The following is a 26,952-nucleotide window of genomic DNA, read 5'->3' as shown; positions in this document are numbered from 1 at the left end:
GTTATGTTCAGTCTAAAATGTGTTTTCCTTGCCTTAGTTTAAGAGTTAATTATGGCTGACCGCATAACTTCAGTTATCCGACTAGTTTGACCGTCCACTACGCAATGGTAGTAGCACACCCGGTTATTTGTTCGACTGTCTTGGGAAAGCTTTGGCTTTACTACTTTGAGTCTTTTTGGGAAGGTCAGAGCCTCACCCGGTAAATATATGTGCCTACATGTTCACATTCGTAAGGGGGGCCGTAACGTGTAGGTAAACAATTTATTATGGTTTGAATAGGCTATAATCATAGTGACTTACTCCAAGGGATAAGTAGGGGATAGGGTCGCCATTTTTATGAAATGCCAAACCGGGTTTGGTAATGATCAAGTGTGAAAATCGAAATTAACGTTTTAGACGCTATTTAATAGCTTCGCAAATAGAAAACAGGGTGTGAATATGCATATGTGAGTCCAAGTGAGTTTTCAAACCGTTCTCATACGTATATCTTCATCTAAAGTATGAGGTGAGAATCATTTCAAAGGGGTATTGAAACCCCATTGTGTCTCCGGACGAACACCTGAGGCCTGGCAGCCCTGGAGTAACTGTAGAACAATTATGACCGGGAAGAGATTAATCTGTGGTAACCCTTTTTAAGAGAGAGCTACAAAATTTTTTGCAGGGTGCCACCATACAAATGTAAATGTAGCCAATCGGGACATAGAATTTTTGAAAAATCCGGCACCTTTTTTGGATAACTTGATTTTTTAATGTGGAAAATTGAAAACATGTTCAACTTGGGTAATTTTATTTGAATTCTTTGTTCTTTATTCATTTTCTGAAAAATTATGCTGAGTAAATACTCATATGTATTATATATAACTTTTCGTTAAATGTTTTATTTTAATAACTTGGTGAAATGGGCGTTTCAAAATGGCATTGAAAGCGCCTGTTTTTTTTATACTCAGGGTACTTTGCACACAGAGTATATTAACTTTGATTGGATAACGGTTGCTTGTACAGGTATAAAGGAATCGAGATAGATATAGAATTCCATATATCAAAATCATCAGTGTCGAAAAAAATTTGATTAAACCATGTCCGTCCGTCCGTCCGTCTGTCCGTTAACACGATAACTTAAGTAAATATTTAGATATCTTCACCAAATTTGGTACACGAGCTTATCTGGATCGAGAATAGATTGGTAAAAAAATGAGCGAAATCGGATGATAACCACGCCCACTTTTTATATATATAACGTTTTTGAAAACACAAAAAACCTGATTATTTAGTAAATGATACAGCTAGAATGTTGAAATTTGACGTGTAGACTGGTAGACTGACAGTGAGACTCTTGATAAATTAAAAAAAAAATTTTAAATGGGCGTGGCACCGCCCACTTGTGATAAAATCAATTTTACAAATCTTATTAATCATAAATCAAAAATCGTTAAACCTATCATAACAAAATTCGGCAGAGAGGTTGCCTTTAGTAAAGGAATGCTTTGAAAAAAATTAACAAAATCGGTTAAGGACCACACCCAATTTTATATAAAAGATTTTTAAAAGGGTCGTGGACGAATAAAATAAGATATATTTTTCAAAAAAAGAGCTTTATATCAATGGTATTTCATTTCCCATGTGGATTTATAACAATAAATAGGAAAAACTTCAAATTTTAAAAAATGGGCATGACTAAGCAATTTTCTATGTTTCGGGAGCCATAACTCTAAGAAAAATTAACGGATCGTAATAAAATTGGGTACACAGATTTTCCCTATAGCAGAAAATATTTCTAGTAAAAATGGAAGGGATCGGTTAAAGACCACGGCAAACAAGTTGAAATGGGTCGTAGACTAGAATAATAAGCTATAACTTAGCAAAAAATAGTTTTGAATCAATGATATTTCACTTATCAAGTTTTACTGTAAGAGGAAATGGGGAGAAATTTTTTTTAAACGGGTGGTGCCATATGTTTTGTAGAAAAGTAATTTATCTGAAATGAAATGTGCAATTGAAACTCACGCTGAGCATATAATGTTCGCTTATACCCGAACTTAGACACCTTTACTTGTTTTTAATAACTTTTGTACGATTACGAAAAATAAATTTCGTAATTGGATTCTTGAATTTTAATTGGATATGATGCGCATCTGTTGATACCCTTTTAGACCATATCGGACCAATTTTCGACATGAACCATGATGTAATAATAAAGGTGATGTCAACAACAAAACCTCACTTTTTCGGCAGCTCTAAATGCCAGTATTTACGTGTATGTCGAAAGTAATAATTAATTAGTTTTCTGCAAAATTTTGTTTATATTCTGTTAGGGAATACAAAGTTACGTTACTCTTTTTGGCTGAACAATTATAGTAACGGCTTATATAGTTATAATATTTCTAAACGTATAGTAAAATCTACTACGATCGTAGTAGAAATCAAAAGCAGTTCTGTATGATAGACAACCCTCTAAATTATGCATGCCGAACTTGTCAGAATAAGGGAAAACGTCAACGGGATGAGAACACCTGAATATTAATTTCATCATGGACATGAACAATAAACGGCTTCGACAGTAGAATATACCATAGTGTACCTATACAAGTGTGTTGACTTCTTTCTGACAGGCACTCGCTTAAATGAGCATAACGGGAAAATCTGGGTTGCCATTGTTGTTTCGGTTGAAAACGGTCCATTAGGGTTCTGTGCAGAGACGTAAAAGATTGAAACAGTGTTTATGTAGTCACAAAAGTGTTGCTCCTGTTCCACAGCATTTTAATATTATATCATGGCGAAAAGTGTTCTGTTCAGAGTTATTGATTTTCATTAAAAGTTTAATTTATTACGGAGGGTTACTCCTTTAAGTGTAAAAAGCAGAGAAAACGTAGAGTTTTTTTGAATTATTGTAAAAAACTTTTTAATTTTAATTTCTGTACCCAAGTTCACTATATTTGTGTAACAAAAGAATCTGGAGGTCAATTCCTTAACTATGAAAAACTGAAAAATGTACACTTATTGAAAACTCATTTGCACACACAATTTACACTTTAAATTTAGTTGTGTTTTTAGGCACAAAATTTTGAAAATAAAAACAAAATTTTCATTTGTCAGAAAAAATGAAGAAAAAATGGCCTAATGTCAAAAAACCCTATCGAAATACAAACTGGCTTGTTTGTTTTTAATGAACTACGATGTATTTTTCTTGTATTTCGTTAATTTTTTTTAATATAGTTCACACACTTACATCCCTCGACAAAAAATATAAGAAAAAATACATAGAAAATAAAGTAGTGTCATATAGGAGTTTGATTTGTTTGCACTTACAGCACCATTTTATTTGCAGGAGATTTTCACAGCTACAAAAATTAAGGTGGATTTTCACAGACGCTTTGGTTGTCTTGCATTCATTAATTCATCTGTCGGGCGAAGTATCGAAAAATTTACATAAGTTCTTTGGTTGCGTGCCTACGCTTTGACAACGCCATACGAAAAACAATTGCCGCCTTCCAATGAGTTCTACAGCTCCGGCTCACGCTCCATTCTCACGGGAATGCTCTGGATCATTGAGAGACTTGAAAAGCAGATGTCGTGAAATTTTCGCACACGTGAAATGTGATAGGCAGATGTCGCCGCTGTTTTTCATTTAACTCATACGGCGAAATGCTAAGCAGCGACATCTAATTTTGAAAAAGTAGGTTTATTAAAGGCAGCGCTGCCAAACTAAAAAGAAGTAATTAACAAATTATCTGGCTCACAAATTGAACCAGACTTCTATATGGATTTATCTGGCTCAAATCGTTTTTGTTGCATTTACATGCAAAATTATTTATCTGGCTCAGGATTTTGCCACCGGATGCCGGCGAATGAAACGCCGTACGTTTGCTTTGAAGCGACCAAAGCGTTTATACAATTTTTCCCTTATGCATTTGTGCAAACAGCCTTAGAAGTGAAATTTTTCCATGTTACACGTGTGGCGCTTTATATTTTGACTCTAATTTAAATAAATTTTGCTTTCCGTATGTTTCCGCATTGTTGCAGGCTACAAATCTTCTAGTATTCTTATTTCCGCGGAAATATATGCAACTATTTCATCTGTAAATACTACAAAATTTTATTAAACTATCAAATGCAACTCAGCTTGAAGTACTCTTAAGTACCAAAAATGCAACTCTAGACCTGAGATTTGCATCAGGTGAGCGAGGCTGTTTGTAGTTTTGACGTTTATCGCTTAGTTGACACACTTGTTTAGGTACACTATGATATATACTAACGCGCCGTACGGACACGGTCACGGCCGTGCCAATATTTATAACATTCGGCGGCGGCGTGCGAGGAACGAAACAAATCGGCGACGGCGTTTATCGGCGGCGTATATCTCTAATACGAATGCATAAGTGCTCTTGCTACAATTATTAGTTTTACATTACTTACGGTTTATAGTGTATGTAGAGCGTGCAGTGAACCAAAGCAATCGCTTTAAGTAGGCAATACATGCCAATTATACGTGACACAGTAAAATCGCCTAAAAAAATGTGCAAAGAAAAATTAAAAATATTTTCATTACTTTCTAACAAATAAGGCGTCTTTAATTAAAATTAACTCACCCTCGATAAACTGAGTTTCCGTGTGATCGCCCAGAAAGCTTCTTCTTTCTATGTAACTACGAAATGCTGTTCCTAAATCCATAAAAGCGACAAACGCTATCCAGCCCCGAAAGGCGTATAGCAGTTTGCGTTCCATTTTCGTCTGGTATGGAATTTTGGCGGCTTTTTCTTAACCCCTCACGATAGTAAACTGATGTGCCTTTTGGCAGCGGTGGCGGATGGTCCTAATTTAGTAGAAAGATATATTTTGTAGCCAAAAATATTGTTATAAAATGTAATAATTTATTTTTTTATAACTTTTAGTATATAAATGGAGAATCTTTTACTGTATAATTTTGTAACAATCATATTAATGTCATAAAAGTTTAGGATTGTGGCTTTGCTATATGCTTATGGCGTAACAGATTTGCATGAAATTAAGTACGCAAAGGGGTTATAGCCCTCGGGAATCAGCTACTTTTTAAACGGGTTTATTTAGGTTGACTTGACAGGCCGACCGGGCGTTGATCAGAAAATTAAATAAAAGCGTTGGGTGCGCGAAATTTCTAAAAATGTGAGACGTAGCATAAGCTGATTAAGGTTCTGTTGGTCTTACTTATGTCTATCAATAGAAATTTGACGCGTCCAACGCTTTTTTTTTAATTGTCTGATCAACGCCTTAGATTGATGAGTAGTGTGATGACTAGTACTTAGGACCTTCCTAATTATTTTCTATCTTTTACTATTATTACTACTTAATGTAAGTATTGTTTTCAATAAATCCGTTTAACTTAAAATTTTTTTTAATTATTTTATTTTCTATCTTTTAGTATTATTATTACTTACTGTAAGTATTGCTTTCAATAAAACCGTTAAATAATTTTTTTTTTATTTATTTTATTTCATAGGTCGCTTTCTATTCATGTATGTATTAAAAATAAAATAAATGTAAGGCGTGATAACCTCCGAAGAGATCTAAGGCCGAGCTTCTCTTCCAATTTGCGTCGTGCTCCCTACAAATTGGCCGGACGGGACCTACATGTTTTATGCCGACTCCGAACGGCATCTGCAAGGCAGATGAGTTTTCACTGAGAGCTTTTCATGGCAGAAATACACCCGGAGCGCTTGCCAAACACTGCCGAGGGGCGACCCCGCTTAGACAAATTTTCTTCTAATTTAAAAACCTTATTTCTAAAATTTTGATGTTGCTTTGCCCGGGGTGCGAACCCAGGGCATATGGTGTGGTAGGCGGAGCACGCTACCATCACACCACGGTGTATTATGTGTTCCAAATATGAGCCAAATCAGACCACAAATACGATTTTTGTGAATATCTCGACCCATGCGCCACCTAGCGGCGATTTTTTTCTTATTATTGCATTGCCCGATGACTATATTCCAAGTTTCAAGATTGTAGCTTATGGGAAAGTTACTTAAATTTTAATTACAAAATTCGCGCTGGCCGTGCAGCCTGTCAAGTCAACCCAAATAAAACCGTTTAATAAAGACACCCGGTAGCAGAAAATTATATCTATAAAAAAGTAATGGTCGCCATAAAGGTGGACCAGGGGTGACTCTAGAATTTGTTTGTACGATAGGGGTATCAAATGAAAGTTGTTAATGAGTATTTTAAAAAGGGAGTGGGCCTTAGTTCTATAGGTGGACGCCGTTTCGAGATATCGTTATCAAGGTTGACCAGGGTTGACTCTAGAATGCGTTTGTACACTATGGGTATCAAAAGAAAGGTGATAATGAGTATTTTAAAAAGGAGTGGGCCTTAGTCCTATAGGTGAAGGACTTTTCGAGATATCGTCATAAGGGTGGACCAGGGGTGACTCCATAATGTGTTTGTACGATATGGGTATCAAATTAAAGGTATTAATGAGGGTCTTAAAAGGGAGTGGTGGTAGTTGTATATGTGAAGGCGTTTTCGAGATATCGACCAAAATGTGGACCAAGGTGACCCAGAACATCATCTGTCGGGTACCGCTAATTTATTTATATATGCAATACCACGAACAGTATTCCTGCCAAGATTCCAAGGGCTTTTGATTTCGCCCTGCAGAAGTTTTTCATTTTCTTCCACTTAATATGTTAGATGTCACACCAATTTTACAAAGTTTTTTTCTAAAGTTTTATTTTGCGTCAATAAGCCAATCCAATTACCATGTTTCATCCCTTTTTTCGTATTTGGTGTAGAATTATGGCATTTTTTCATTTTTCGTAATTTTCGATATCGAAAAAGTGGGCGTGGTCATAGTCGGATTTCGACCATTTTTTATACCAATACAAAATGTGTTCAGATAAGTACGTGAACTGAGTTTAGAAAATATATATCGATTTTTGCTCAAGTTATCGTGATAACGGCCGAGCGGAAGGGCAGACGGTCGACTGCGTATAAAAACTGGGAGTGGCTTCAACCGATTTCGCCCTTTTACACAGAAAATAGTTATCGTCCTAGAATCTAAGCCCCTACCAAATTTCACAAGGATTGGTAAATTTCTGTTCGACTTATGGCATTAAAAGCATTAAAAGTATCGTAATGAAAAAGGGCGGAGCCACGCCAATTTTGAAATTATCTTTTATTTTTGTATTTTGTTGCACCATGTCATTACTGGAGTTGAATGTTGACATAATTTACTTATATAGTGTAAAGATATTAAATTTTTTGTTAAAATTTTACTTACAAAAATTTTTGTTTTAAAGTTGGCGTTGTCGTTCTCCGATTTTGCTAATTTTTATTAAGCATACATACAGAAATAGCAGTAACGTTCCTGCCAAATTTCATCATGATATCTTCAACGACTGGCAGATTACAGCTTGCAAAACTTCTAAATTACCTTCTTTTAAAAGTGGGCGGTGCCACGCTCATTGTCCAAAATTTTACTAATTTTCTATTCTGCATTATAAGCTCAACTCACCTACCAAGCTTCATCGCGTTATCCGTCTTTGGTAATGAATTATCGCACTTTTTTGGTTTTTCGAAATTTTCGATATCGAAAAAGTGGGCGTGGTTATAGTCCGATATCGTTCATTTTAAATAGCGATCTGAGATGAGTGCCCAGGAACCTACATGCCAAATTTCATCAAGATACCTCAAAATTTACTCAAGTTATCGTGTTAACGGACGGACGTACGGACGGACGGACATGGCTAAATCGAATTTTTTTTCGATACTGATGATTTTGATATATGGAAGTCTATATCTATCTCGATTCCTTTATAGCTGTACAACCAAACGTTATCCAATCAAAGTTAGTATACTCTGTGAGCTCTGCTATATAAACAGTGTGACTGTTTTAACATCGTCATACACGCAACTGTACATACGTAAATTTATATTCTCTACAGAATAGACCAGCCTCTCCCTTTTCCCTCCTTTCGTAAACTTTATTATTCAATATGTTCTTTAACAAAGGCAATGACTTCTTCGAACATATCAGAGTCTGACAATCTATAAATTGTTCAGCTATGACACTTTTGCCATTCAAGTGTGCATCCTTTGATTTCACCTGGCCGCCGCAAGAAAATCATGCAGCATCTGAATTTTTTGCATTATTTATTATATGCGTTGACATTAGTGGTGGGATTATTTTCGAATTATATTCGAATAAACGTTATTCCACGTTATCCACTGTACTGATTATAGAACTTTGTTTATTAGTAAACAAGTGTGTAAATGTACATATATTTTAATAGGATTAATATTGTGACGAGTATGAGTGACACTAAGTGATACTCACATCCCTAGTCTGATGCTAAGTAAATGAAGTAACACAAAACAATAAAACAGACAGTCACTTGTATCTACATAAACGAATCAATCATTAAGTCTACACATATGTACGTATGCGCAGCTGAGAAGCAACGCACAACCACATGCATATATCTGAGATACTCCCGAAAGTATGCAATGAGAGAAACTATAAAATCGTGCATCTGTAGTTGAGAAATTTGATAGCTGATGGCCAACTAGTAAATTTTGGAAATGGAAGCGCCTAGAAGATGCGAACGAAGAAATCAGAGAGTATGAAAGGCAAAAATGGTAGAGGCGCAATAATTCAGTTTTGATTAAGACGCTATCTGGCGAGCAATAGCAGTATTATTTATTGTGAAGTACTTTAATAAAGGACATTTTTCCATTATTCAATATAGGAGTTATTTATTCAACAGTTTAGTGATTCGAACTTAGTAGAAGATTGCAAATAAGGGGAATTGCAAGTCAATTCGTTACAATATGGTAGGAATTTTTGTTTCCCATATATATACATACATATGTATGTAAGTTGTATGGAAAAATTTAGTTTTTATATCTTTTGGTCTGTATAAACATCTAATTGCTCACCATTAAAAAAATATTTTTACATGTCACTACCATATTATTTTTATTAAAAACATGTACATTTTTGTATGAACATTTAAGCTGCCGGGCAACGCACAAAATTAGCTTGATGTTTACCATATCAACGTGTAGTTGTGTGCGTTTCGGGTGATTGTCGCTAGCGTGCAGGTGTAAATATGTCATCGGATGACGATTTTTTATTGCTTATAAATTTTGCGAATTTTCATAAACATATTTGAACTTTTTTCTAAGAATTTTTAGAATTTTTTCGAGTATGAAGTTTTGTAGCTTATTCAATTTTAATATAATAAGATGCTAATCTTAAGCCACTAAGAAAATTACCTGATTTTTGGCAATTTTTTTTTTTCCATCCGACCTTTGCATTCGTAAGTTTCAATAAACCGCAATGTAAAATCTTTTTCTTCCGCGAAGTTGCTCACTGCACATTCTCACAAAACTAACACATTAATGCTTGTCAACCACGTCGTCCACGATCAAATAGACCAGCTGTCAAGCGAAAAAATATAAAAATTTTGATTTTCATCAACGCGAAGCCGACAACAAATACGTGTGAGCACGACATCGCCCGATATGCACACAACTACACGTTGCTAGGGAACCATCAAGTAAATTTTGTGCGTTGCCTGGCATCTTTAAACACTTGTTTACTAATAAACAAAGTTCTATTATCAGTACATTGGGTAACTACCCCGCTATTTCTAGCTTAAGACTCAAGCACAACTTTGGTTACGTATATATAACTAAATAAATGAATATTAACAAAGCAACCCCAAACAAACAAAAATATATGCACACATGCATCTATACATACATAAATATATGTTCGTATACATACATGTGCATGCTCATATGTACAAGCGATGAGCGTAAGATAAACAGATTTTTTTTAATACTATTCGAATAGTACTATTCGAATGGTACTATTCGAATAATAAGGAAAGGAATTCGAATAAACGAATAAAAAGTTCGAATAAATATTATTCGAATTACGAATACCTGGCGAATAAAAGAAATTATTATTCGAATAATTTTTATTCGAATAGTCCCACCCCTAGTTGACATCATTCAAGTACATTAGGGGTGGCCTTATTGCATTGTGTACAAGTTAAATACTTGGGTTAAAGTGGCCACATATTTATAGATGGGTGCGTATACGTAACATTTTAAGAGTATTTAGAAACTTAAGAAAAATGATCAGGCACTGATAAGCTTGGGCTAGGACATGCTCGACCAAACTACATCAGTTCATATATTACAAAAAGATCTTTAGTGGTAATTATGCCCTACAACTAGTCCCGAATGCATCCTATATTCTTCCTAGTTTTTCCACGAATACAAATCTTGTGTAATAATTGGGATATGTTCGTCCTGTAGTTGAAGCAGTGTTACTTTTTATGACAGAGCATCACGTGTTCTTATTTGGCGGGTCGAATACACCCACCCTGATTACAGAATCTTGTCGCTATGCTCAACTAGTGTTGTTATCGAACGGAGAAATAAAATCCCACGAAATTGTATGAATTTTCCAATTTTTCCCCTTATTCGAGAATAAATCGTCAAGTGTTCCCACTTGAAAACCTTGATATCTCCAATATCAACGAAAGTTGGTGGAAATTTTGTAATTGTTGGGAACATCAACTGTGAAAAAGGAACCGAATCTTGAAAGAAACAAGGATTTGAAATTTCACTCTTCCCTCATTCAGATTACTTTCTACTCTAAATATTTAGCTAAAAAATGTATATATAAAAAAATTTAAGACGATTCTTGTAGAAACCGTAATTTTTAATATACGTCTATCGGTAATTTTTATTATAAGTCTATGATCTCCAATTAACCCCAAGGTTGACTATAGCGAATATGCGAAAGTCGCCATTTTTGTAATGGGCTGCGGATTTAATGAAAAAAGAATGTTGAAAGGAGCCCTCGATTTAAATTTGGTACAGCACTCCATCATAACCATCATCATTAATGGGTGCTTAACCGCCTCAGCAATTTGTGTCGTTGCGTAAGAAGTTATGCCAGCTATTCCGGTTCCGCGATAACTGAAGCCAATGAAGGCCACCAAGGGAGGTCAAGTCTTCCTCCACCTACCGCTCCCAACTCAGTGGAGGTGTGCCCCGTCCTGTACTTCCAAACTACGCTGTCGACTGAAATAATTTCTTGGCCGGAGCGTCTTCGTCCATTCGCATAACATGACCTAGCCAACGAAGCCTTTGGAGATTTTAATCGCTGACCTATCTTCATATCAGCTCATCATTATTCCTACTTCGATACTCGCTGTCGGCATCACGGACAGGACAGGATAGGTTTTTGAGATTGTTTGCTAATATTTCGACACGGACAGGGCTATAAATCTTCCAGAGAACTTTTGTCTCTAAAACTTCAATTTCCATCTGATTTTCTCTAGACATCGTCCATGATTCCGAGCTCTACATCAAGACAGGTAGGGACTTGTAGAGCGTAAGCCTTTCCGTCGATAAGCAAAAAAGTAGTTTCTCTTTTTTCGACATTAGCCTCCAAAACATGGATGCTGGCTTTCGAAATTCAATATGGGCCCATCCTAATACACAATACATATGCGTAGTCTACCTTCGTTCCTTATTTGAACTGTATACATTTTTTTTTTCAAGCTTATATACTAGTTTTTTATAAGGGGAGAAAAAGATCTGATAATGGGACTTAGGTATTAACTACAATGCATTCTGGTACACAGTTCGGAAAAAATCTCTTGTGATTGAGTGTTTTTTGAGGTTGGAAGATGGATAGAAGGTTAGAAGAAAGTTTAAAAAAAATAATATTAACTTAATAATATACATTTTGCTAGCTTAATTGACAAAAGCTCTCACCAAAAGATCTGTCGAAACTGCGTTTTTTGGTAAGAACTAAGAAAAGTAGAGTTATGGTATGAAAATAAGATGTTTTGCTTCTCCTTTCGCTTCACTAGACCCAAACAAAAATCTCTCGACAGTAATGCAATGTTTGATTTTCACTTTCGGATTATTGTACCGAGGTTCAAAAGCGTATTTGGCAACTAAGACATCGAGTCCCGGAAATCCAGATCCTGAATTCTGGGATTTCAGGGTTTTATCGGGATCTCATATTACAAATTTAAAAAATTTTTATAAATCAGTGTTGCTCCTGTTTTTATTTTTTTATTTTTGTAAGTTCTAATTTAAATCACAGAAATCGTCCTTTCCTTGTAAAATAAGCCTTCTTTAAACGTTACTAATCTCAACGATCTGGGGCCGAATCGTAACATACGATCCGTGATCGAATGCCGTCTTTTAAATCACAATAGCTCCGAAATGGTGTAGTGGTGTAATAAAATATGTAAACTAGGGATAACGCCTACTCACTAGATCCATAAAACATTTTTATTATTTTTATCGTTTGAGTGAATATAGTTTTCGATCCGTTATCGTATGTTACGATTCCATAGCTGATTTCAAAGCCAATAGACATTTTTTTATCCGGTGGATGTCGTGATATACATTTAGAAATCGTGTATAATATGCCATCAACAATTTCCCCTATTAGTGTGGAATCCGAGAAATGATCAGTGATACTGTGGCAAATTTTCAGATCACTAAATAAATGCACAACAACAAAAACATTAAAGCAAGCTACATAAACACATTAATCATCATTTACCCACATACATACAAGGCAGCGAAGAGATAACTCACACACAGATGTAGTCATCAGCCGAAATAGTACTCACGTATACACACGCATATGGCTATGCGAGATTCTATAAACTACAAATATACATGTACATATATGGCTGGTAACCAAGCATGAAGTTCGCGAAGTTACTAGACCTTAGGAGAAATTGGTGAACGAGGCAACAGAGAGTATAAAAGCAGCGAAAGCGGAGTAGTCAGAATAAGTTTTGCTTTAAGCACGCTATTGGTTGTGAAGTATGTGTTATTGTGAAGTACTTTCAAAGTAGTCTAATAAAGACAATTTTGCATTATGGAATATTGGAGTTATTTATTCGACAATTTAGAGATTCGAAAGTTTGCAGAAATAAGCAGAATTTCTCTAAATTCGTTAAAATACTGTAAATGCTCTATTTAATATGTGCATAGAATATGTTTTAAAATAAGGATGTGTTTAGATTAGCTGAACTTGCATATGTTACACATGTGTTAAACTGTACAAAAGTTATTTATTTTGGTTTAAAAGGAAATTAAGTTTTCATTTATTTATACAATTTAAATTTATATTGACTTATTAAAATTCAAAAGTAACAGTGTGTGTATAATCCCGAAAAATCCTGCGACTATCATTTTTGAATCCCGAAATCCCGGGATTGTAAAAGATCCTCTGGTATCGATATAGCTCCGGTATCGAGGGCTGATGATTAGCTACGCCTACATTTGAATACCTACTACATGTGTTTAATTTTGTCGACCAAGCGCAGCCGATCAAAATCGGCGGCGATGTGAGCGTAGCTTTTTGATAGCCCTCCCGATTGTTTTCGACGTGTTTTAGTAGTAGGTTGGAACTAAGAAAAAAGGAGTTTGGGTTTGGTCGAAACGTAGTATAAGCTAACGATATATAATTAAAATAAGAAAATAAGGCAGACCACACCGAACCGAACTTCGAGAGACAGTGGCGCATAGTAATAACAAAACAAAATCTATATACATACTAGAAGACCCCGCAGACATTGTCCTGCCCTAAATTTGGCCTATCTGCATACATTTTAATAAGCTTTTTCCGTCTGACTCTGCCCTCCCCTCCTCTTCACTTTTTCCTAATCCTCTTATTCACTCCTCCCTCCGTCTTTTTCGCTTCATCTATCTCCATCTTCGTCTAATTCTATCTCTTTCTCAATCTCCTTCTCTCTTTTCTCTTCTCTCAATTCCTTCTCATTCTTCTGCAGCCCTTATTGCCTGTCCCAGAGGGTGGTATGCATTTTATTCCAGTCCCAGTCCCACTCAGAGTCTCAGTCTCAGTCCCAGTCCTAGTCCTAATCCCATTCCCATTTCGTCTCTGGATAATATATTACTCTGTGCTAAAGCACTCATCAACAGCTTGCATTTGATATCCATATTGTATAAACACTGTCTAGGCATTCACTGGCCCACGTTTTGACCTATATCTCGAGACCCTAGTCACCCAAGGGTATGAAAATTACCCTCTACACAACTGAAGACTCTCCCTCGGACCCCTCAGAAACCCCCCTCCCCCACCCTCTCGGCGGGCCTGGTGATGTGCTATACTTGATATCATTCGCTATAATATTTTTTATTGATAAGCAGGTTGTTCAATTAAACACCAAGCAATTACACGGAAGTATATCCGCACCACCTGAAAATATGAGTGCCACTGCGTATACGTAACATTTTATTATTACGTATAAAGAAATAAAAAAAATTGCAATAAAATAATATTGCGACTATAAATTGAGATATAACCTATCCTGTCTCTCTAGTTTGATCAAACTACACACGGGGTGCAAAACAAATTCAAAATCGGTGCAGTAGTTTAGAAGACCATCGCGCCCAAAAATGTGACACGTGTTTTTTATATATTAAGATATAAAAATGAATCTACGTTTGTGTGAGGCTTATAGAATCAAAAACAATACATCAATATGGCTAAACGAAACTACAAACTTCTTCATCGAGGATTGAGAATGGTTTAGGAACAGGTCCGAGACCCTTCCGGTAGGTGTCAGTAGCTGTAAATACCAATTTCCTACATGGTACATATCTTATATATAAAAAGAGAGGCTAAAATGTGTGTTAGTTCGTAGCCGGTGTTTGAAGAGATGCGCGGGTCGATTTTGTTCAAACTTTCCTATAAATTGCGTATACCTCACGCGGTGGTTTGCACATAGATTTGGTTGCGATCGACGGACAGATATAGGCCAAAACGTGGACCCGGGTACCCCTAGAATGTGTTTATAGAATATGGATATCAAATGAAAGCTGTTGATGAGTGTTTTAGTATAGGGTAATTTTAATACTTATTGGTGACTAGGGTCTCGATATATAGGTCAAAACGTGGACACGGGTACCCCTAGAATGCGTTTATAGAATATGGATAAGAAATGAAAGCTGTTGATTAGTGCTTTAGTAGAGGGTAATTTTCATACCACTGGGTGACTAGGGTCTCGAGATATAGGCCAAAACGTGGACCCGTGTACCCCTAGAATGTGTTTATAGAATATGGATAACAAATAAAAGATGTTGATAAGTGCTTTAGTACAGGGTAGTTTTAATACTTATTGGTGACTAGGGTCTCGAGATATAGGCCAAAACGTGGATCAGGGTAACACTAGGATGTGTTTTTACATTATGGGTATCAAATTGAAGGTGTGCTTTAGTACAGAGTAAGTTTTATGCCGCTGAGTGACAAGGGTCTCGAGATATAGGCCAAAACGTGGACCCGGGAACCCATAGAATGTATGTGTAATATGGATATCAAATGAAAGCTGTTGCTGAGAGCTTTAAAGTAATTTTCATTGTGATATTCGATTTAGTCGCATCAACCTAGCAAAACTGATAAATATGCATGCGAAGCCGAAATTAAGACATGAATTAATAATATCCACACACCTATTTACATACGTCCTATTCGATTTGCCTGAAATTTGGTATATAAACTTGCCTATATTAATATTTACGATCCTTTTTCCAGGAAGTAGACCAGACACGGACTGTGACTGGGGTTAGGACTAGGACTGGGACTGAGACTCGGAGTGGGACTGTGACTGGGACTCGGAATGGGACTGGAACAAAATACATACAATCATCTGGGACTGGCAATAAGGGATGAAGAAGAATGAGAAGAACTTAAGAGACAAGAAAAGAAAGAAGGAGACTGAGAAAGAGATAGAATGAGACGAAGATAGAGATATATGTAGCGAAAAAGACGGAGGGTGGAGTGAATAAAAAGATTATGAAAAAGTGGAGAGGGGGGAGGGCAGATTTAGACGGAAAAAGCTTATTAAAATGTATGCAGATAGACCAAATTTAGGGCAGAATAACGTCTGCCGGGTCTGCTAGTAGGTTATAAAGTTAGCTGTAGTTTTTTTGTACAGATAGATCACGGTAAATTATATCAAAAAGCATTACCTTACTTTTGAGGAATAACTTCGAATAACAGGAAAATTATTAATTAAACTGTTTTAGCCCAATACCCAGCCAAGTATTGTTCTGTTAAGTTCCCGTTTTTCAGTGCAAGTTTGAACTCCAGTTAAAGTTGAATATAATTTAAACCTGCCACTTTGGCCGCTTAAGACGAGTAGCAAAATTTTATGTTATCGATCAAAGTGGCAAGTTTAAACTTAAGTCAACTTTAATTTGATTTTAAACTTGCACTGAAAACCCAAATCTAATATATTTATTTCTTTATTTATTTAGAGTTTGTACAAGGAAGACTTAGTCTTTTAGGCAGTACATCAATCTGATTAAGTTTTTATACGGAAATGTTACAAAAAGAAAAGAAATTTACTTATTCATCTAAAGATATAATATAACATATATAAATACAGAAAATTTAAATACATACAAATTTTCAATAGTATATATTATCATACATTCACTTAAAACTTTAAAGATTTAGAGTAACTTAGGAGTTATGAAAAGAAAATGCTGCTAGTTTGAAACATCCTGCTTTTTTATTAGTTTTTGTTTTGGAGGGAAGTGAGTTCCATAGACAGATTGTATTGACAAAGAACAGTCTTGAGGATGTTGTGTATTTAAAATTAGGGACCAATAGATTTAGGGTCCGAGTGGACTGACACAAATTTAGTTTTTCAAATAAGTAAGGGGGATTTTTGGAATGAAGTAGCTTATTCAAAAAGCATAGATTTCTAAGTTTTAAGAAGTTATTAACATCACTTCCGAGAATTTGTACGGCATATGAAGAGATATGATCAAATTTCTTTTTAGAAAAAACGAAACGGGCAGCATTGTTTAAGGCAAGCTGCTATTTATTATGTGAAGACGAATCAAGATTACCGTATATAAGTTCCACATACGAAATTTGAGGAATTATAAGAAATTTGACCAGCTTCATTTTTGTTTCACGTAGTAGTAAATAGGTAGTTCTGTACAAATTTCGAAGGGTATTATATATTTTACCGACCATAAGGTTAACATGGTCAACACAAGTTAATTTAGAGTTAATTCTAAAGCCTAAGTTGGTGACCACGTCTTGGAATAATATTTTGCCTTCATTAAGTATAACTTCAGGAAGGCTGTTCAAGTCACATGTTGCGTTCGATATTGCTAGCGCCTTAGATTTCGGTGCATTCAGATATACTTACTTACTTACTTAATTGGCGCTCCTTCGCTCCGCCAACCGCGCTAATTGGTCACACCAAGGGAGTTTAAATCGTTTTCCACCTGGTCCTTCCAACGGAGTGGGGGCCGCCCTCTACCTCTGCTTCCATAGGCGGGTTCCGATAGAAACACTTTCTTGGCCGGAGCATCATCTTTCATTCGCATAACATGGCCTAACCAGCGCAGCAGCTGCGTTTTAATTCGCTGGACTATGTTGATGTCTGCGTATAGCTCGTACAGCTCATCATTAAATCTTCTTCGGTACTCGCCATCGCCAACGCGTAGAGGTCCATACATCTTTCGAAGAACCTTTCTCTCGAACACTCCAAAGCCGCTTCATCTGCTGTTGTCATGGTCCATGCTTCTGCCCCATATAGCAGGACGGGTACGATAAGTGATTTGTAGAGTACGATTTTCGTTCGCCGAGAGAGGACTTTACCTTTCAATTTCCTACCTAGTCCAAAGTAGCATTTATTGGCAAGATTGATTCTTCGCTGGATTTCAGTGCTGATGTTGTTGCTAGTGTTGATGCTGGTTCCCAATTAAACGAAGTATTTTCCTATTTCGATATTATGGCTGCCAACAGTAGCGTGGTTGCCAAGGCGAGTATGCGCTGACTCTTTGCTCGATGACAGCACGTGCTTCCTTTTGTCCTCATTCACCATCAAACCTATCTTTACCGCTTTTTTTCCAGTTTGGAGTAAGCAGAACTAACAGCGCGGTTGTTTAGGCCGATGATATCAATGTCATCAGCATATGCCAGTAATTGCACGCTTTTATAGTATATTGTTCCAGTGCGGTTAAGTTCTGCAGCTAGTATAATTTTCTCCAGCATCAAATTAAAGAAATCGCACGATAGGGAGTCACCCTGTCTGAAACCTCGTTTAGTTTCGAACGGCTCGGAGAGGTCCTTCCTAATTCTGACTGAGCTGATGGTGTTGCTCCACGTCATTTTGCACAGCCGTATAAGTTTTGCGGGGAAACCAAATTCAGAAATAGCGGCATATAGGCAGCTCCTTTTCGTGCTGTCAGATATAACTTAAAGCTAAATTAAACTTCCTTAAGCGGGAGTCATTGGTGCCGTATGTCGTATCGCTGTAGTCGTATCCCTAACGTAATCAGCTGTTTATCGTTACGACTGTAACCAAAAGCCAATTGGTTGGCTACGATACGGTTACGCCCTTAGCGGCACCAATAATCGATTGTATTGATTCTCATAAGGTTGGTCGAATCAGCTGTTAAAAGGTTACCGATACGGTTACCGATAAAGCACCAATGTCTCCAGCTTTAACCCTAACGCCATAGTAGTAACCATACCCATATCTATATCCATCTCCAATATGATCGATTAATGGTGCCTTAACCTAAAAATCGTGAAAATTTCAAAAAAATGAAGAAAACGCAAACAATTACAAATATATTTCACAAAAAATAAGTCTCTTAGTCAAAACAAATCCAAAACAATTAATAAAATATACAAAAAGTTATTAAATTCACCGATTCAAATATTTTTATACTCAGTTGAGCAGAGCTCACAGAGTATACTAACTTTGATTGGATAACGGTTGGTTGTACAGGTATAAAGGAATCGAGATAGATATAGACTTCCATATATCAAAATCATCAGGATCGAAAAAAATTTTATTGAGCCATGTCCGTCCGTCCGTCCGTTAACACGATAACTTGAGTAAATTTTGAGGTATCTTGATGATGAAATGAACGATATCGGACCACTTTTTCGATATCGAAAATTTCGAAAAACAGAAAAAGTGCGATAATTCATTACCAAAGACGTATAAAGCGATGAAACTTGGTAGGTGAGTTGAACTTATGACGCAGAATAGAAAATGAGAAAAATTTTGGACAATGGGCGTGGCACCGCCCACTTTTAAAAGAAGGTAATTTAAAAGTTTTGCGAGCTGTAATTTGGCAGTCGTTGAAGATATCATGATGAAATTTGGAAGGAACTTACTCTTATTACTATATGTATGCCTAATAAAAATTAGCAAAATCGGAGAACGACCACGCCCACTTTAAAAAAAAATGTTTTTTAAGTCAAATTTTAACAAAAAATGTAATATCTTTACAGTATATAAGTAAATTATGTCAGCATTCAACTCCAGTAATGATATGGTGTAACAAAATACAAAAATGGGCGTGGCTCCGCCCTTTTTCATTTAATTCGTCTAGAATACTTTTAATGCCATAAGTCGAACAAAAATGAACAATCCTTGTGAAATTTGGTAGGGGCATAGATTCTGTGACGATAACTGTTTTCTGTGAAAATGGGTGAAATCGGTTGAAGCCACGCCCAGTTTTTATACACAGTCGACCGCCTGTCCTTCCGCTTTGCCGTTAACATGATAACCTGAGCAAAAATCGATATATCTTTACTAAACTTAGTTCACATACTTATCTCAACTCACTTTATCTTGGTATAAAAAATGGCCGAAATCGGACTATGACCACGCCCACTTTTTCGATATCGAAAATTACGAAAAATGAAAAAAATGCCATAATTCTATACCAAATATGAAAAAATGGATGAAATATGGTAATTGGATTGGTTTATTGATGCAAAATATAACTTTAGAAAAAAACTTTGTAAAATGGGTGTGACACCTACCATATTAAGTAGAAGAAAATGAAAAAGTTCTGCAGGACGAAATAAAAAACTCTTGAAATTTTGGCAGGAATACTGTTCGTGGTATTACATATATAAATAAATTAGCGGTACCCGGCAGATGATGTTCTGGGTCACCCTGGTCCACATTTTGGTCGATATCTGGAAAACGCCTTCATATATACAACTAAGGGCCACTCCCTTTTAAAACCCTCATTAATATCTTTAATTTGATACCCATATCGTACAAACATATTCTAGAGTCACCCCTGGTCCACCTTTATGGCTATATCTCGAAAAGGCGTCCACCTATAGAACTAAGGCCCACTCCCTTTTAAAAAGACTCTCTAACACCTTTCATTTGATACCCATATAGTACAAACAAAGTCTAGAGTCACCCCTGGTCCATCTTTATAGCAATATCTCGAAAAGGCGTGCACCTATAGAACTAAGGCCCACTCCCTTTTAAAATGCTCATTAACACCTTTCGTTTGATACCCATATTGTACAAACGCATTCTAGAGTCACGCCTGGTCCACCTTTATGGTGATATCTCGAATAGGCGACCTCCTATACAACTACTACCACTACTTTTTAGAACCCTCATTAATACCTTTAATTTGATACCCATATCGTACAACCACATTCTAGAGTCACCCCTGGTCCACCTTTATGGTGATATCTCAAAAAGGCGTCCACCTATAGAACTAAGGGCCACTCCCTTTTAAAAAGACTCTCTAACACCTTTCATTTGATACCCATATAGTACAAACAAAGTCTAGAGTCACCCCTGGTCCACCTTTATAGCGATATCTCGAAAAGGCGTGCACTTATAGAACTAAGGCTCTCCCTTTTAAAATGCTCATTAACACCTTTCGTTTGATACCCGTATTGTACAAACGCATTCTAGAGTCACCCCTGGTCCACCTTTATGGCGATATCTCGAATAGGCGACCTCCTATACAACTACTACCACTACTTTTTAGAACCCTCATTAATACCTTTAATTTGATACCCATATCGTACAACCACATTCTAGAGTCACCCCTGGTCCACCTTTATGGTGATATCTCAAAAAGGCGTCCACATATAGAACTAAGGCCCACTCCCTTTTAAAAATACTCTCTAACACCTTTCATTTGATACCCATATAGTACAAACGCATTCTAGTCACCCCTGGTCCACCTTTATGGCGATATCTCGAAAAGGCGACCTCCTATACAACTACTACCACTAATTTTTAGTACCCTCATTAATACCTTTAATTTGATACCCATATCGTACAAACAAATTCTAGGGTCACCCCTGGTCCACTTTTATGGCGATATCTCGAAACGGGTCCACACCTATGGAACTAAGAATCACTCCCTTTTAAAATACTCATTAACACCTTTCATTTGATACCCATATCGTACAAACAAATTCTAGAGTCAACCCTGATCCACCTTTATGGCGATATCTCGAAAAGGCGTCCACCTATAAAACTAAGCCCACGCCTTTTAAAATTCTCATTAACATCTTTCATTTGATACCCATATCGTACAAACAAATTCTAGAGTCAGCCCTGGTCCACCTTTATGGCGATATCCCTAAATGGGGTCCACCTATAGAACTAAGAATCACTCCCTTTTAAAATACTCATTAACACCTTTAATTTGATACCCATATCGTACAAACGCATTCTAGAGTCAACCCTGATCCACCTTTATCGTTATGTCCCTAAATAGCGTCCACCTATAGACCTATGGCCCACTCCCTCATAAAATACTCTTTAATACCTTTCATTTGATACACATGTCATACAAACACATTCCAATGTTACCTTCGGTCCATTTTCCTACATGGTTATTTTCCCTTATGTTTTCACCATAGCTCTCAACTGAGTATGTAATGTTCGGTTCCACCCGAACTTAATCTTCCTTACTTGTTAGGTAATGGATATGGCGAAAAACCAAAAACCAATTGGTTGGCTATGGTATGGTTATGGCTTTAGCGTTATGGTATGGCACCATTAATCGATTACATTGATTTCCGTAAAGGTTCGATCAGCTGTTTTATCTGGTTATGGCTTTATGGTTATAAGTCACCAGCCCTTTATTTCTGTGAGTCCAATGTCCTATGCATGATAAGTCTTCATTCAGCCTGGCGAACAAGTCTTCGGTAAGCCCAGTAGGGCGTGACAAGTATATTTGTGTGTCGTCCGCATAAAGATGTATTTTTGGCAACAAGGAACTATGTCGTTAATAAAAAGTGTAAACAATATTGGGCCTAAAATAGATCCTTGTGGTATAAGCTGTTATAAGCTTTAAGTTTGAGATATTATCACCGCATTGAACTTGCTGAAATCGAGCTGTGAGGTAGTTTTGGATTAGCTTTATAGCATAAGAGCTGAAGTTATAGTTTATTTCCAGCTTATAAAGAAGTATTCTGAAATCACTGTGTCAAAAGCTCGTGAGAAATCTAAAAGTACAAGTACTGTAAGTTCATCACGGTCATAGGCAGGGCGTATGTCTTCAAGAATCTTAAGCATGGCAGTAGCGCAACTATGTCCTCTCCTGATCCAGACTGGACCTCAGATAGTAAGTTATTATTACCTGTGTTTTTTTCACGTCTATATACGTTTACGCTTAAACTTTATATGGACTGCTAAGCGACAAACTTTAAATACACCTCTGAAATTGCTACGCATAAAATTAAGGGCGAATTAATGGTGATTTATAACCATAAAGCCATAACCAGATAAAACAGCTGATCGAACCTACCTTATGGAAATCAATGTAATCGATTAATGGTTCCATACCATAACGCTAACTCGATTACATTGATTTCCATAATGTAGGTGTGATCAGCTGTTTTATCTGGTTATGGCCTTATGGTTATAAGTCACCATTAATTCGCCCTTTAGTACTACTAAATTTCAATACGCATTATACTCAGATGTAACTGAAATATGTGTCCATGTTTCACGCTCTGCACTAATTCCATGTATTCTATGCGCGTCCACTATCTATCACAACTGATTCAGCTATATGTTATACACAGAAATACAACGAGGGTTGTGTCTCCGCTTTTCGGTACACCCTGTAGCTGTAGCTAGTTGTTTAACCACTGCCGCTAGATGGGCCTCCTAAGCATTATCTAAGCGAGGATAGGCGTTTTTTTCACGCGCAAACGAAACGTATACGCGTGTAAAAAAAACACGGCTATTATATATGCATCATTTATCTGCTTAGTTAATAGCCGTGTTTTTTTTGTACACGTAAACGTCTATACTCTTAAAATTTATATGGACTGCTAAGCGTCAAACTTTAAATTCACCTCTGAAATTACTGCGCATAAAATGTGTACTACTAAATTTCAATACGCATTATACTCAGATGTAACTGAAATATGTGTCTATGTTTCACCCTCTACACTAATTCTATGTATTCTATGCGTGTCCACAATTCATCGCAACTGATTCAGCTATATTTTATACCCTATGGCCATCAGAGGGTTGTGTCTCCGCTTTTCGGTACACCCTGTGGCTGTAGCTAGTTATTTAACCACTGCCGCTAGATGGGTCTCCTAACAATTATCTAAGCGAGGATAGGCGTTTTTTTACGCGCAAACGTAAACGTATACGCGTGTATAAAAAAACACGGCTAATATCTCCTCATAAACCTTAGATCAGTCTATCTCCGATGTTACCGTTATAACTCAATGAGTACAAACTCCTGCGGTGGAATGTGGCTGGTATGAAATGGAACGACCCATATTTGAAAGAAAAGGTAAAATCAATTACATGAAGTTTTTATCAATTAAAGCGCTGCAAAAATGCAAAGTTTTAACATTTTAACTTTCCCTCACACATACATATGTACATACACACAGAATTTTCAACGACTTTTAAATACCCGCCGCTCGCATGGAATATGCATCCGTTTAAGCATTATTGGGTTTTGTGGTTTCACCACAACTCGGGTTGATACGTCTATTGTTTTAATTTGGAATTATTTTTGATAAATGTTTGTAAATCCTATATCACTCATTCTTATGTATTTAAATTAGTATAAATTGCCTTACCTTTTAATTATGTGTTCTTTTTCACACTGCACACATTATGTTTTCACTTTTCATTAACCGCTTAGCAAAGATTATGTGAGTGCACTTATTGCATAAATTATATTATCAATAAATATATACTGAATCATATATGTATATATATAATTGTTTGTGTTTTCTTTTTTCAATTATGTATTATGTTAATTTAAAATAGATTTCTCAGATTTTATCCCTGGCAAGTTTGCATATATTTTATTTTATGCACCCAACGTTTTCCGGCTTTTCAATTTTATGCGGATTTTGTTTATATGCGGCGAAGAGAAAATTTTGACTGACTGAGTATATTCTCCTCAAATAAGTGTGTACCAAAATACCGTATTTCTAGTTTTTAGTTATTCTATTGGAAAATGTTGGTGCCGGCACAATTAATGGACCTGCGCTGTAGAAAGATTTATTGATGTATGGACATTAGGGTGGAAAAAATAACTTTTGTTATAGTGAAAACATCACATACAAACTAAAAAGAAATATTAGTTTTATTTGGAGTTTTATTGAGATTTAAGGAAGAGCATTGTGATTAAGACATAGCATATTCCACAAAAATTATATTATTATTATTTTTTATAATAGAGCACGGCCCGCGACTGCCAGACCTTCGTCATTTTATAAAAGTTGAAATTTCCTCAGTGCATACTTCCAACTGAAGCAGGATCGTTGGTCTATTATAGTACTTGAGTCATAGTGGCTTTAACAGATATCGTGCAAAAATTTTGCAGAAAAATAGACCTTTCTTTCGTCATTTTATAAAGACTGATTTTCATATATGGTCTTCGTCACGATATAAGAAGCAACTAGCCTCATTGGCAGACACTTTCCATAGTGACTTTGATTAGCCGGCTGGAGAGATAATGTGGTTGGCCATGCAGCCATCCTTAGGAATCTGGATTCGCCTTCGTCGGACTATTGCGCTCCGACTGCATTTTTCGATATGAAGTACGAGGTTGCTATCCCGGATAGGGATTATTGGTCCAAGGAGGCGCCGGACCTGAGCGATAAGCTGTAGATTTATACTGACGACTCCAAACTGGATAAAAAGGTGGGCAGCAGTGTCTTTGCACCTCAACTAGGGTGGAACATATCCTTTAGCCTAGGTGGCTAGGTGGCTGCTATAAATGAGGGCGTTGATTACCTGAGGAACGCTGTTCACGGCTATAATAAAATTTGTATTTATTCTGACAGCCAGGCTGCACTAAAAGCGCTTGGATCGGTCACATGTAAGCGCAGGACAGTGGAGAAGTGCCGCAAATCTCTTAACGAGATCGCTGAGCACACTTCCCTCAGTCTGGTATGGGTGCCTGGACACTCGGAAATACCGGGCAATGAGATGGCTGACGAACTTGCAAGAGGAGGCACATCCGTTCCGCTTTCGTCGTCCTGGAAGGGATTGAGCATGCCGCTCGCTACCTGTAAGCTCACTTTGAAAGGAATTTTCCTTAGGTAAGAGGGTGTGAGACGGAGCAATCTCATATTCTGCTACCACACTAAGCTCGTGTGGCCTGAATGGGGTGCGAGACGTACAAGAAATCTCCTTCTTCTTAGAAGGGGGGGCATATCTCCGGTGGTTGGACTTATAACCGGCCACATAGAAATCGGGAAGCATGCACAACGGCTAGATGCTCCTTACAATGATTACTGCAGGAGCTGCAAAGACGAAGAAGAGATAGAAACAGTCAAGCATTTTTTGTGCGATTGTCCTGCGCTTTGGCGCAAGAGGAAGGAATCTGTGGGATCTCCCTTATTTGCCGATCTGGCTAAGTTGGAACCTAAGAAATTCCTGACATTTGCTGAATCGACCTGTGGGTTTGAGTAGAGGAGAGATCCACGTGGTATCACAATAGGACCTTTTTGGCCTAAGTGCACTGGTGCTCGCACCGGTGGCCACTCTAACCTAACCTAACCTAAAATGGCGAAGGTCTGGCAGTCACGGGCTCTTAGACTATAAAGTTTACTGGATTAAGCCCGGTACCTTGAAAACTGTGCGAGGACTTATCCGAACTCATAAGTGCTCCTGAGGTACGAATAAGATGAATCAGTTAGAATCTTACGATGAAGGTAAAAAGGAAAAATAGAGTCATAATCCATGGAGATGTACTTGAAGAGTGAAGGTCGCGGAAATTATATTTCAAGGTGGGGAAATAACAGGCAAGTTTGAAAATTAAAGAAAAGTGGGCAAAGGCGCGATGTATAGAGATTAAAATAGCCTTTTTGTAGTATCGGGCAGAATTAAGATTGCTCAGCGATTGAAAGCTGTGGTCGACTCAACCGACCATGAGATTGAGCATTTGGCATGGGTCCGTGAGACCGTAAATGTATGTCGAAGGCAGTTGACTGACAAGCGTCAGAAAGGTTCCAATCCCAAGAAAAGAAGCAGGCCCAATAGCAACAAGTCAGAAGGAGAGCGGCAATAGTGGCAATATGCCAAAAACTAAAATACCAAACTGATTCAAGGGGGTGTGTAGCGCAACCCTTTATAGCTTATCCAACCCAATTATCAACCTCACCTATCCTTGGCGAATCCTGTTTCACTAACAGACGAGGCTCTGGCGACCCCAAGCTCCGCATGGAACTTGGGGATGGGGAGAGAGGTATGGCCTGATGGTTTAATGTGGCCATATAAATCGTTCCCGAGATGGTCGGGCTAGCACCTTAATGGTGCTGTGTTACCGGAGCGTACCGGATCTGTATCCGGCCAAGGATCATCACATCGATAACACTCCCCAAAGACTTCGGGGAATAACCTTATCGCTACAACAACAAAAATTTACGTCAAGTATTATACTTGAAGTTGTTAATGGCATATTCCACCTAAAGTGACTTCCCAGCCCAACCATTACAGTTAACCTCGTCGGTAGCATGGTTTTCAATACTCCACTCACTCTCTCGATATGCCCATTGACGGATTGAAGGGTTTATATTACGGTATGCTAGCTCAATTAATAGCTTATCCAATGGAATTGGAGGGGGTTGGATGACCTAAATGATTTTTAACGCGG

General features: G+C 37.1%; 1 protein-coding gene across 3 annotated transcripts in view; it reads right to left on the bottom strand.

The window, feature by feature from the left end:
- LOC137237788 (uncharacterized) overlaps nucleotides 1-24,223 on the bottom strand; it is a 49,960-nt gene extending 25,737 nt beyond the window's left edge. The window contains exons 1-3 of one of the 3 annotated variants that reach the window (XM_067761966.1): nucleotides 23,921-24,223; nucleotides 4,587-4,810; nucleotides 4,414-4,504 (exon numbers count right to left, since the gene is read on the bottom strand). In XM_067761966.1, the coding sequence (XP_067618067.1) occupies nucleotides 4,414-4,504; nucleotides 4,587-4,722 (227 nt within the window). In that variant the 5' untranslated portion in view covers nucleotides 4,723-4,810; nucleotides 23,921-24,223. Of the gene's footprint in view, nucleotides 1-4,413; nucleotides 4,505-4,586; nucleotides 4,842-9,249; nucleotides 9,270-23,920 lie in introns of those variants that run through there. The other 2 variants (XM_067761967.1, XM_067761968.1) reach the window with 2 other exon arrangements.
- Between the last annotated feature and the right edge of the window lie 2,729 nt (nucleotides 24,224-26,952).

This window comes from Eurosta solidaginis, chromosome 1, assembly GCF_040869045.1.
Source record: "Eurosta solidaginis isolate ZX-2024a chromosome 1, ASM4086904v1, whole genome shotgun sequence".
In the NCBI taxonomy this organism is placed as follows: Eukaryota; Metazoa; Arthropoda; class Insecta; order Diptera; family Tephritidae; genus Eurosta; species Eurosta solidaginis.
Note: the sequence above shows the minus strand (reverse complement) of the source record. Positions and strands in the feature narration are given on the sequence as shown.